This window comes from Haemaphysalis longicornis, unplaced genomic scaffold (assembly GCF_048455015.1).
Source record: "Haemaphysalis longicornis isolate Haplotype H1 unplaced genomic scaffold, Haemaphysalis longicornis Haplotype H1 scaffold_31, whole genome shotgun sequence".
Taxonomy (NCBI): Eukaryota; Metazoa; Arthropoda; class Arachnida; order Ixodida; family Ixodidae; genus Haemaphysalis; species Haemaphysalis longicornis.
The window spans coordinates 3,063,357-3,075,491 of NW_027526340.1; the positions used below are offsets into that span (position 1 = coordinate 3,063,357).

The window sequence follows — 12,135 nt, forward strand, 5'->3', positions numbered from 1 at the left end:
GTAAACAATATAAACCAGATATAAGCACTTAATCTGTTCCTGTGCGCAGTTTTGATAAGCTAGAGGCGTGCGCCAAACCAAGCTTCCTGTTTCTAGTGGATATTCAATCATAATTGCAGCGCTGTTCTTAAGAGCGCTAAACGGACGATAAGGCCAGTTTTTCACGTTTTTGGGGGTGTGCGTGTCTTTCTATTCCGTCTGCTTCAACTTGCCAGTCACCGAAATGAGAGCAGTAACGCGTTAACTGGAACGCAATTAAATCAGTGCGGCGTTTCCATTTCATCAGCGTAAAATAATTTTAATGATACAATACCACGCTTACCTGGAGCTCCAAAGAGGAAAAGAATGAGCGTTCGCTCGTAAGAAACGACGTTTTGTCATCGTCGTCATCATTATTGCGACATCTTGTTGACCGATCCATCAAACTACCTTTTATCAGTCAAGGGGGCCTGGATGGCACCCTACTCACTCCCGTGAAAAGCGAAATGACGAGTCGTCTCACCATCATCCCGCTCCCATCGATAGCGAGGGACGAAGCTAGAAGGGGCAACGTCGATCCCGCGCCTCCTGACAGACAGCGACGGATGAGCAGGAAAGAGGGCAGAATGGGACTAGAGTGAAACTCCGATGCTCCCTTTGAGGAAACATGTGCTCCTCAAGCAGAAGTTCACACTCCCTCTCTCTTATTTTATTCCTTCGTCTCCCCTTACCTTCTCAGCCAACTCCGCCTCTTACTTTTCGCTTCTCTCCTCCCCCTTCCTTTACCCATACCGCTCCTCTCTCTACCCCTCCCCTGTTTCTCTATAATCTTGCTGCCACTCCCACCCAGACTTTCATCCTCTCCCCCTTGCTCTTCGCTTACGCCTTCTCCTGCCTCTATTCCCCCTCTGCTCCCTTCCATTTTATTGCCGTCTCTCCTCCTCACGGGTTATTCTATCACCCACCCAGTTGACTACAGACAGACAGACAGACAGACATACGGACAGACAGACCGAATTTTCGCGTTTACTGTGGCCAACAAGGAAACCGTCGTGTTTAAAATTGGTGCACATACTCTCATCTACACTAGCCACTTCGAACTGATACCGAACGGGTTCAGCTACATATGGTTACAAGACAAACAGCAAGTGGTCTGTGGCGCTTACCGCCATGGCAGCCTAACTGAAGGCGCACGATATATCACTGGTGTTCGCTCGGCCTTTCATCGCTCCCCAACCTCATCTACCACGGTACGTGTTATCCTCGTTCTGCCACCGCGTAACAATTCGATCCCGTTTCATATTAAGTAGCATGCGAACCACACAGCCGGAAGGGTGATAGGGGAGAGGGGGATACGGGATACTGGAGGGTATTTACCCAGACAAAGGAAGAACAACAGCATAATTTTCTCTAGTGTCTTCGGAGCACCCTATTTTAAATGCAGAACATTTCTTTAACTCACGATGTCACCCGGCGTTGTCGGCGTGCCTCGGCGTCCGCAACAGCCGTTCCAGGTGCGCCCTCTCCCCCACTCCTGCTCTCCCGCATCACGCTACCCTTCTCGCTCTCAACTACAGGTCCGCACCCCTCCCCCTACACTATATAAAAAAAATAACACTTACCGGCGCCTGGTTTCGATCCCACGACCCTGCGGGCGGAACGCAAGGTCCATGGTGCTCTACCCACTGCGCCACAAAGCCGACACAGAATGGAAGGCTACGAACGCGCCTTATATCCTTGACTCATTCAAACTACGTCGAGAAGCTGCTCATACAACGCATTCACTACCTGTGGGCGGAACGCGAGGTACATGGTGCTCTTCCCACTGCGCCACAAAACCGACACAGAATGAAAGGCTACGAACGCGCCTTATATCCTTGACTCATTCAAACTACGTCAAGAAGCTTCTGATACAACGCATTCACTACCACCAACTCCCCAAACACTAAACGTTAACGCAATACACCCACCCCCTATGCGACGCATTTACTCGAGTCCCCCTCGCGGGGAGATGGGCCCTTTTTTCTTTTAAATGTGATAGAGGCACATACATGCATAGAACTTTTGCAGCGTAAAGACTAGCTGTTTTTTAATACTCAGCATTTATCGCCAATTCTTACTCTTTTGGTCATGGACTTTGAATGCGAAGCCAGTTGGAAATGCATTTGGGAGAGGATTAGGCTCAATGAGATGAAGGCAGTGTAAAGTTGGTTAGCTCTAAGCGACTTTCTCAATCTGCATAGACGAAAATTTAACTCTGTAACATTGCAAGTTGCCTCGCAGCTCTACAGTTTACGCAAGAGGGCAATCGCATAGGGATAATTTTTCGCAGAATTGAATTCACAAACCTTCCCATCTCCTTTTTTTTATTTCTGTTTATACTCTGTCAGTGGAGAGACTGGAATTTCGTAAAACGAGATTTCAGCTGTGTGATGCAAAAAGGATTACGGTGTTATAGCCTTTTAATGGAAGGGGAGTTTTACCAGCAGAGTGGAGAACGACCCAACAAACTATGTCTAACAAGAAGGGCTTTTTTCAACGTCCTCGGAAAGATTACACCAACAAAAAGATAATGAAGAGAAATACTGCTTTTCTTCTTAATCAGATAGTATCTCCTGCTGAGGCGGCGTACACTAAGAAAGTGCCACGATTAAACTGAAAGAGGAATTCTGTTTCATCGATTGCTTGGATTGCAGCAGACATTACGAAACGCGATGAAGAAAGTAAGTACTTCCACATGCAAGAAAAGCCTCCCCATTGCCTACTACCCTCAGTTTTTTGTTGTTGTTGTTGTTGTTGTTGTTGTTATCAGCAAGCGTTTGCCAAGCTCCGTTTCGTTTCAGTCGCCTTTTTTATCAACCTTCAAAAGAAGGACACAGTTGTTCTATGATGAAACGAAATGGCGGTTCCCTTCCTGTCTAGACGGTGTGGACAGAGCTCGGTTGACATGAAAGCCAAAAGCAGTCGGGACCACGCCGAAGGAAAGCCTTAGTAAGAGGTCCTTATGCGGAGGCTCCTGGCCGATTTGCACCAAGAACTTGTAAAAAGAAACGTCAGCATCTGCGGTAAAGAAGCGTTCGTCTAGCCAGCGCCTTCGCGGGCTTTATGTACGGTCTTTAGTTGTTAAATGACCTTTGTATCGAGTCGGGAATGCCAATGCAAAAACTAAAAGGAACAGGAGGACTGGAAAGAGACTAGGCTGGCAGACTGGCGCCTTCCCGTCTGAGAACCGTCTTTTTACAATGCCGGCAAAGAGGCCATCCAGCGAAAAAAGAAAAAAAAAACTGTCAAGGCAAATGGGGACCCAATTCTCAGCTCTTGAAACAGCCCGAAGTTCGCTCTCTGCGTCCGTCTGAGGAGCATCTCGCGTTCGCCCTGCAGTCGGGTTCTTTAATCAGATAATGGGGGCGGGGGATCGTGAGCTCGCCGCGGCCGGGCCACCGTTGTCCCTAAGCCATCGCACCGCATTCGCGGCGCCCAGCGCCCACCATTGTCGATCGCGTTTCTCTCGTTATCTCGGCCGAGTCGGCTCCGATAATGAGGTCCCCCAGTCAATACAAATGCGGACGTCGGCTACCTTTCCGGCAGCCGTTCGTTCAACTTTTTGTTTAGTTTTGTCCTGTTTTTTCCCAAATTCAGCTTTGGATTTTGCTCAGAATTGGTCTGGTTCCATTGCTGCTTGGATTCCCATAAAATCCGAAGGCTGCAATTACGCCGCTACTTTTTTTTTTTTCGTTTAGATGTTTTAATTGAGTAGCCAGCGCTATTGCAGCGCTATTTTGGCTGAGTACTTTTTGTTGCTGCATTTTCTCTATTCTAACGTGCTCGCTCTTTTAATCATGTCATTTAGTTTTAATTCCAATCCCAATCGCACTTCTCCAATTTAATTAAGTTCGAATCGCACTTTTCCAATTTAATTTAATTCCAATCGCACTTCTAGCAAGGCGTATGGAAGAGCCGTTATGTAATTTCTTCCCGCCGTGGTGACTCAGTGGCTAAGGCGTTGTGCTGCAGAGCCGAATGTCGCGGGCTCGATCCCGACCACAGGGGTTGCTTTTAAGTTGAAGGCAAAAAGCGAAAACGTCCATGTGTCCAGATTTTGGCGCATGTTAAGGATCCCGAGGTTGTGGATATTAATCCGGAGCATTCAAATACGGTGCGCTTCGTAGCCCAGGCCATCTTTGGCGCGTAAAAACCTTGTTTCTATTTTATATAGTCTTAGAGTATGCGACAGGAGCAAGAAAGAAGGGAAACGATAGTCCAGTAAATTCTCGTACACGTGTACAATAACTTCGTGCGCGTAAGCTAGCCTGCAGTATCAAGAAAAAAAAATTGTCTGTTTGTTCAACAACCAAGCCCATAGCACTGTTCTTTGAACTGTGAAATGCACAACGAGCTTGCTGAATGTAACTATATCGGACAAGTTGTGAGTGAATTTACAAACCTCGACAAAAAAGTTGTGCCTACAATAATTGAGGCTTGGGGGCATTTCGGAGGCTCTTACAGGCACTGACTGCACAGGGGCCCGGGTTACGTTTATAACAGAGAAAAGGAGGGTTAACGACAAATGCGTACATCAGTTGCCCACATCTGGTGCAAATATTTGGGTCCTTACTAAATGCCTTTAAGGAAAACTCTAGTTTGCCTAACTAGACTTGGAAAAGAGTGTTATAGCAGCAAACTTTAAGGATAAAAATGAGTGTCAGGGACTAGGGAATGAATTCGGTCAAATACATCGTAGCTCGAATTAGGAGAAAAAAATTAGCCCAGCTTCCCCGACTCGACGTTTTGAAGAATTGCGTTAACAGCGAGGCTGCCTGGATTTGCCCAATCGCGAGACTAGGCTTCATAGAACTTCTCCAAGTCAACAGATGAATTCCCGTTACCACATCTCGTTGATGAATTACCACATCTCGTCACATAAAAACCTCGACCAAGAAAAGCTCCACTATTAAAAATTGTCGGGGCACTTAACCCTGCTTACGTGCTCTGAAGGTGGAACTCTTGCGATACGTATCAACGTATCTGGTTTAGTGCTACGTCGTATTCGCATCTCGTTCTTCATTTTCGTTTCTTTGTCTTTGGTGCGTATTGCACCAACCGAATTCTTTCCTGCTACACCGTGTAGGCGTCGTTGTTGTTGTTGTTGTTCTTGCGCCTTTAGGTATGGCACATACCCAATCAGGGGATCGGCCAATCAACAGAGAATGATTAAAATGCGTCTCTTTCTTCGCTTTAGTTTCGTCGTCGTCTAACGGCGCGAAGTACGTCAGCAAGCAGGCCGTCACACGCCACAGCTTTCCTAGAATCAGGGTTCTGTGCGGCAGGTGTGCACCTGTGCTACTCACATGCCAACACGTTCAGATGTCCCGTGGCGCGCAATACGCTACCGTGCTTACGTTTGCAATTCAAAGTTGTGTGTATTTCGTGAAGCGGGCACATTGCCCTCCAAACCTCCCAATTCCTGTCCAATCCCCAAAGTGGATATGTTCGAAGAAAAAGGTACAACGACAACAATTTTCGTTCTATGCGGGCAACGTGCGGAGATTGCACAGTTGCCAGAGCACTGGGCTGAGACCCGCGTGTAAATCCCACTGAATCACACGTTTTTCTGTATTTACTCTTAATAGAGGCGTCCATTTTCTTGGCCGGACAATTACAACAACAAAAACAACGACGCTTTGTTGTAGAGTAGAGCATTTAAGGCTTTTGCGTTAATAAATGAAATCTGACCAGGCCCGTAGTGTGGCGGGCTGAAAGGTGGTCAAACCCCCTGACAAGCAAAATATGTTGCCACCAACGGACAAGGTCCACAGTAAGTAAGGAAAAATATAGGGGCAAGGATCAGATGCGAAAAATTAGGGGACGAGGGTGTGGTTCCGGTGATTCAGGATTGAAGCGCTTCGAAGCGCACCGGAAAGGCTTTTCTCCATTAGTTGAAATAAATGAATCGACGACGACGACGGCGGTGGTGGTGGTGGTGATGATGAAGATGATGATGAAAAGAAGAAGAAGAAGAAGAAGAAGAAGAATGAAGAGGAGGAGGAGGAGGAGAAGGAGAAAGAGGTGGAGGAGAAGGAGAAAGAGAAGAAGATGTGCAGGTACTGAGACGTCAATCCCTGGAGGTGCCGCTTTACAGTTTGGGGATATCCCTAACAGTGCCGGCTATTCTATCGTTCGGGGCATCCGAAACGGGGTTCTGCCGCCGGGATGTATGCTCTGCCCTCCTGCGCTACATTGAAAATTCAAAACGATTCTCTTTTTGATTGCGATTGGTCACCCTCGCTTTTATTTTTCAGGATTTTTTTTTTTCATTTTTTCTCAAAAATTTTTCCAACCGATCTAAATTATCTTTCCTAAACGTCTCGTGATTAGATAAGAATGCCATTCATTTTAACCATCCTCTGTTGATTGGCCGATCCCCTGATTGGGTATGTGCCATACCTAAAGGCGCAACAACAACAACAACTAGAGGATGGCCGTGACGTGACACGAGACTGGCCGGGTTAAGGCAAAACCCAACATCAGGATTCCGAGATTTCCGAAGGCGATCGACGGGTCATACAAACGTTGATAGTATTTAAAACAAAAAAAAATTGCTACTGGTGGCCGTGTTTTATCTCTCTGTGAGCCCGCAACACTTTTAAGAAAATTGGCGCAGTGTCTTCCTTGATGTTTGCATAGATTGCAGCAGCCGTGGAGATTATACGTTTCCCCTATCTTAGAGCAAGTACTGGGGCGCTGATAAGCCACTTACAGTCTATAGGGCAATAAAGTCCCAGGTAATTTGGAAGACAGTTTCTGCCCCTATGGCCCGAACTCACCCTTGGACCGACTCCAAGGTCGATGTATACTTTTCCCAGCTCTTACTGCTATGTCTGGGCTGTGTCGAACCTGGCAGGTGACAGAGAGATGGGTTATTCCATCGCTGCCCAAATAAAAGCAAGAAGAGTCCAGATGGTCTATTTATTGGGACTTAGTTTCCGTACCTTCGAGGAATAGAAAGTAAAGAGCTCTAGACCATACCGCGTAGGATAAGTCCGTAGGGGAAGCCAGGGAACTAATAAGAAGCCCTTAATTAACGGACGTGTAGACACAACGCAAAGTTTGTGTAAACCGGTGTCAGTCGTAACACACCGGCGTTGCACCGATGCGGGAGTTTCGAATTGTGCTGCGGTCGCTCGATGCCAACCGAGTGGCAGTGGCCGTGACGACGGTCAACCCAAGATACCGCGGGACGCAGTAGCCCCGGCGCAGCCAGGACATTCGGTACGAGTACGGGGTCGGCGAGGTCACGCAATGCTATTTTTGCACAGCGCTCTTGTGCAGTCGATGCCCCTTTCTAGAACGATGGAACTTGCGGGAGAGCCATAAAAAGCTTACCTCTAAATCACCTTTCGCCCTTCGTGACCGCCTCCCGCAATGATATCACGCTGTTTTTCAGTGCGGTTTGATTCCATTCCGCTGTCGAAAGGGTCATTATCTACTCTTGGGTTTTCCCCCTCACCGTTTGTGTAGGTGAAACTCGCCCGCCTCCCGCAAAATTACGTCTGCGGGACTTGTATTGTCGTGGTATGTGTCATCAAATCGGCCTCAGGCATGACACGAGCAGAACCTCACTTTGGAACAACCTTTGTCCTTATACGCCCAGAAGATGGCTCACTCGTTCTGAACTTCAAGCTAATAACCTGATTGCACAATGTTTACAACTCACTTGAGTATTAACGCAAATTAATTTTGAGGACAAGAGGTCACTCCAGCTGTACTGGTCAATGCCCTATGTATCCATATCGCCACCTTCAGAGGTCTGAGTCGCGATAAGGACGCGCAACACCAGACGCTGTACTCCGGCTTTGCTGCTTGTTTCTGATGGACACGGAATGGCGTCATACATTGCTTTCTAACGATTTTTTGTGTCTGTGCGCTTATGTTCCTCTCCTCCCCCCTTCAAGTGCCTTGGTTGGAAACACCCCTGCCTACCTAGGTCCGCAGGACGGCTATTGCCTACGATCCCTCAAAGGCTCCTTACGACCCCGGCATCCGCCCTGATTGCCGGATCTGGCGAAGCTCGAAACTTCAGCGGCTTTCGATTTCAGTGCGAATGTCCCGGCCCTTATAGTGAGGAACGACACATCTATAGGTTTTCCTATACAGCCATCATTGCTTGCAGCAAGAAAAGTGCCCAAAAGCTGATACAAAAAAGCATAAAAGATAACCGATACGAAGACAAGGTGGCAAAAACGAGGGCAAACGAGGCAGGTTAGGTAGCGAAAATATACTTTTGCGCCCATTCTTCCTTCTGGTCGCTTTTTTTCGCTCTATCGCTCCTCGTTTTCTTACTTGCGAGCTTTCCTTTTTCGAAACGCCGTCGACATGTCGTTGGACCGCTTCAACGAAACCCATCGGCCGTGAAATTGCGATGTAGCTATCGAGCACACCGCTGCAGCGACAAGTCGCGCCTTTCTTTATAGAGCTGCAGGATACATTGGTCAGTGCAAATTTAGATAGATAGACAGCGCAGGACGTCGTTCAGAGAGGAGGCTCCCAAACTCGCCTGCCTCAGATCGCCTGCTTTCCGAACCGGCGGCTAGCTCGGTCGCTTCGTTGCCCGTGTTTGCGAAAACACCGGTCATACCAAGCCAAGCCCAGCCGAGCAATATATGGCCCTTGGTATACTCTGAAACCCTGGCGTGGTCCACGTAGGCGGCATCGGTGTCTCCACTCCCCTGACAGTTATGTCCTGTGGGTGTTTCTGAAGGCAAGACCAGGCCGTTGAAATGTACGACAGGACAGTCTTGCGCCAGCGTGATAAATGAGTTTCGGCGTACGGGGGCAGCGTCCTGGAGGAGGCGCCCTAACGTGACTCGAATGTGTTCTTCTTGGTCCCTTTCCTTACCCTAAAAACGCGAGGCTGCCATATTGCTTGGGTGCCTACATTATTGCTTTGTAAGCCTGCAAGCCAGCTTAAAAAGATAAGAAGGTCGATGTCCCCGCTCATTCATTTCTCATAAGGCCAGTGATCGAAATGTTGCATAGACTAAGCCTCCTCAGTAGATTGTTGCAACATCGAACCTTGTCGCGCTTCAGCAGCTTTTGAACTCTTCAAGTATTGTATGCGTGCGTGCGTGCGTGCGTGCGTGCGTGCGTGCGTATTTTGCTTCCGGCGATAATATGCATGAGTCGCCTGCCACCAAAATGTCGCAACTGCTATCCCAGGGTAAAACATGTGGCGCGTAAACACGACTCCATGGTTGTTCACTGTCTGACCTGCTCGCAAATAGCCTTACAACGAAATGTTCGCGTACCAAAGAGTTATTTCATTCATTTCATTTCATTTTTTATTTCTTCAAACACGGGTTTACAGAAGACTGGAGCGATCATCTGGGCCCTTAGCAATAATGCCAGTACCGGGCCCATGGAGTTAATACATGCAGTTGTCTTTTTTATGCTGATTAAACGAGAAAAATTCGGTCTGTCGGTCAATCTCGCTCTGTCAGTCCCTCAATTCTGCTGCGGCCGGCAAATAGTTAGGCGAACTCTCGAACGAGGCGATTACACAGGCAAAACGATTTCCAAACTACTTAATCTGACAGCATACGTCATACCTTCAAGATTGGTTAGCACGAGTAAAACATATTCGATATTTGGCGCTAAACATTAACACATAACTGACACTGGCAGTGCTCTTTTACTTAAAAGTATACATGGGCGTAATGTTTGCTACAAAAACCAAATAAACGCGCTAAACCCCATACTATAAACACAAAATAACAGTAAACAGTTCCATAACAGTAAAAAAAAGTTCCCAACAGATGGCGCTGCCGCCGCGCGAACGCCGGATAATTAAATGGAATTCAGCATATTTTCACTGCAATGCGCCTAGACGAGAGGACCGAGACGGGAGTGTAAGAAAATGAGAGATAGGCACGGAACAAACGAGAGCCAATTAGGTGGCAGGAGAGGCTGACGGTTATCGTCTTTCGACGACAAATGTAGCGAGGCGAGCACATACGTGGCCAATTCTATAATTACCTTGTTGATGGTGACATTTTGAAACAGATATCATATCGCGCATTATCCCACTTAGCCCCAAGATATCTCAAGAAGTGCATCGTAAGACAGTTTATGTGCCCGTGGCCCGTGCTCTTGGCCCTATATACCAACGTACCAAATGAAATTTGTTATAACGCATGTGATTGCAGATCTTATCTAAACAACTAATAACACCTAGAAACATCGTCATGGCGCTCTTTACCTCTCTCTTCTTTGCGCCATAAAACCGCGTATATCATCATCATGCCCAGTTGAAAATTCTGGTAGGTTTCACAGAGGCTTGGCTTGGCTTTGAGGATGCACTATCGTTAGCGGCAACTTGTAGCACGGTGACGCAAGTCGCTGTCCATATATTCGTCGCACAAATGATACACGCCCTAGGCTTAAAGTGTCTTGTCGCACAAAGAAGGCCCCATAAAGAACTATCCAAATTTAAATCACTGTACAATGGCCACTCGCCACTGAAGCAGCAGACGACTGAAGCAGAAAAAGAAGAAATCGCTGGCCACACGTCCGCTTGCCTCGAACCCTGAAGCGAACGGCAGCCGATCTCCGTCAACAGAGCCGTGCCATGGCCTCGACCCGCTACTTGAGCGAGGTCGTGTAAGGACAAGCCAGCCAGTCAGTGAGAGCCACCGTAGCAACAGCAGCAGCCAGAGTCGCATCCGTAGCAGAACAAGTAAGGGCAAGACACCCGTAGCCATGGCCTACTACACGGGCTACATCCGGACGCCGTCGGGCGTGCTCAAGATGTTTCAGATCCTGGTGGGTCTCGTGCTGGTCATCAGCCTGATGAAGTACAACTACGACCAGCACGACATGTCGTACACCTTCCGGCTAGACACCGTGCTCATGGCCATGACGGCCTTCACCTTTCTGCTCGTGTCGGCGGTGCTACTGCTGTGCGCCATGCTGGACGGCCCCATGCACGGCTTTAGCGTCATCTACCGCATGCTCAACGTGTTCGCCGTCTTCTGCTACCTTCTTTGCACCACGGGATACCTGGCCTCGGAGCTCCGCTACGGCGCTGACTGGCACTTCGGGCTCTCCACGGGCCTCCTCTGCATCGGGAACACGCTCGCGTACTCCGGGAACACCTTCCTCGCCTACAAGACTCTCATGGACTGAGAACCCGTTAGGATGTACAGCGCAGTACCGAACTTCCTTCGACCCCATTGCGCCTGTGCCTGTTTCTTTGTGCCTGTGTGGCTTTAACTCTGAACGTGGAGAAGTGGTGGCTGAACTGTACTTTCCTGGACTCCTAAATCCCACCTTCCTTGTACTTTTTATTTTTTTCCCTCGCAAGTGTCAGTAAATGTCCATGCCTTTTTCAATGACCGTTGTTACTGCCTATTGCAAATGAGCCGGCAGAACAGCGGAGAGCCGTTTTCTTTCTCTTTTTTGTCTTTCAGGATCTTACATTAGTAACTGGTTAAATAGTTATAAGAACGCAAGATTTAGGATATTCGTAGATTTGATATTCTACATGCGAAAGTGATAATACGTCACGGTTCCTTCCCATTGCTGTGGCTAAGCGGCTAGCCGGTTAAGCAACTAGCTAGTTAACTTTTGGGTACCTAGCTAGTTGAACAGCCGAGCACTTGTTTAACATGTGTGTGATACTCTTGAGTTGATGTTATATGTGTTAGCGGCAATTATGTGCCTCCTGACAAATATGCTGATAAGTGTTAATCAGTAGCCGTGACTGGTGTCACTAGATAAGGTTACAGACTATCGCCACCCTTTTCTCATATTTTTCGGTGCCGCCGCCATGACCCTCGCATCACGTGACAGTTCTTTACACCCCCACGGTTCATGGGCGCCGCCATTTTGTTTCTTAAGCGCTTTAGTCGGTCAACTGTGGTATACTCAGCTTGGCCTCTCTTCTGTGCAACTGCGCGCGACTGACGTCGCTCCGGACGCGAATCATAGATGACGCGTGTCACGTCGCAGCATTTCAACAGCAGAAGTGTACGTGACCGAACATGCCGTTTTGCTGCTTCTTCGGTAGTGTTGTTAACAAACGACCCAGTTGAAGGTAGCGGCGAGGGCGTAGAAGCGGCAATCTCTCCACACTGATAAATACCAAAATGGCCGCTGTTG

At 48.1% G+C, this 12,135-nt stretch overlaps 1 protein-coding gene across 1 annotated transcript; it reads left to right on the forward strand.

Moving 5' to 3' along the window:
• Positions 1-10,734: 10,734 nt before the first annotated feature.
• On the forward strand, positions 10,735-11,160 carry LOC144177789 (uncharacterized). Its single transcript, XM_077705358.1, has one exon. The coding sequence runs from the start codon at positions 10,735-10,737 to the stop codon at positions 11,158-11,160; it is 426 nt and encodes a 141-aa protein (XP_077561484.1).
• Positions 11,161-12,135: the final 975 nt, after the last annotated feature.

Bases quoted from the DNA above. Each gene is read 5' to 3' on its own strand.
- LOC144177789 (XM_077705358.1), top strand. From the start codon at position 10,735: ATGGCCTACTACACGGGCTACATCCGGACGCCGTCGGGCGTGCTCAAG.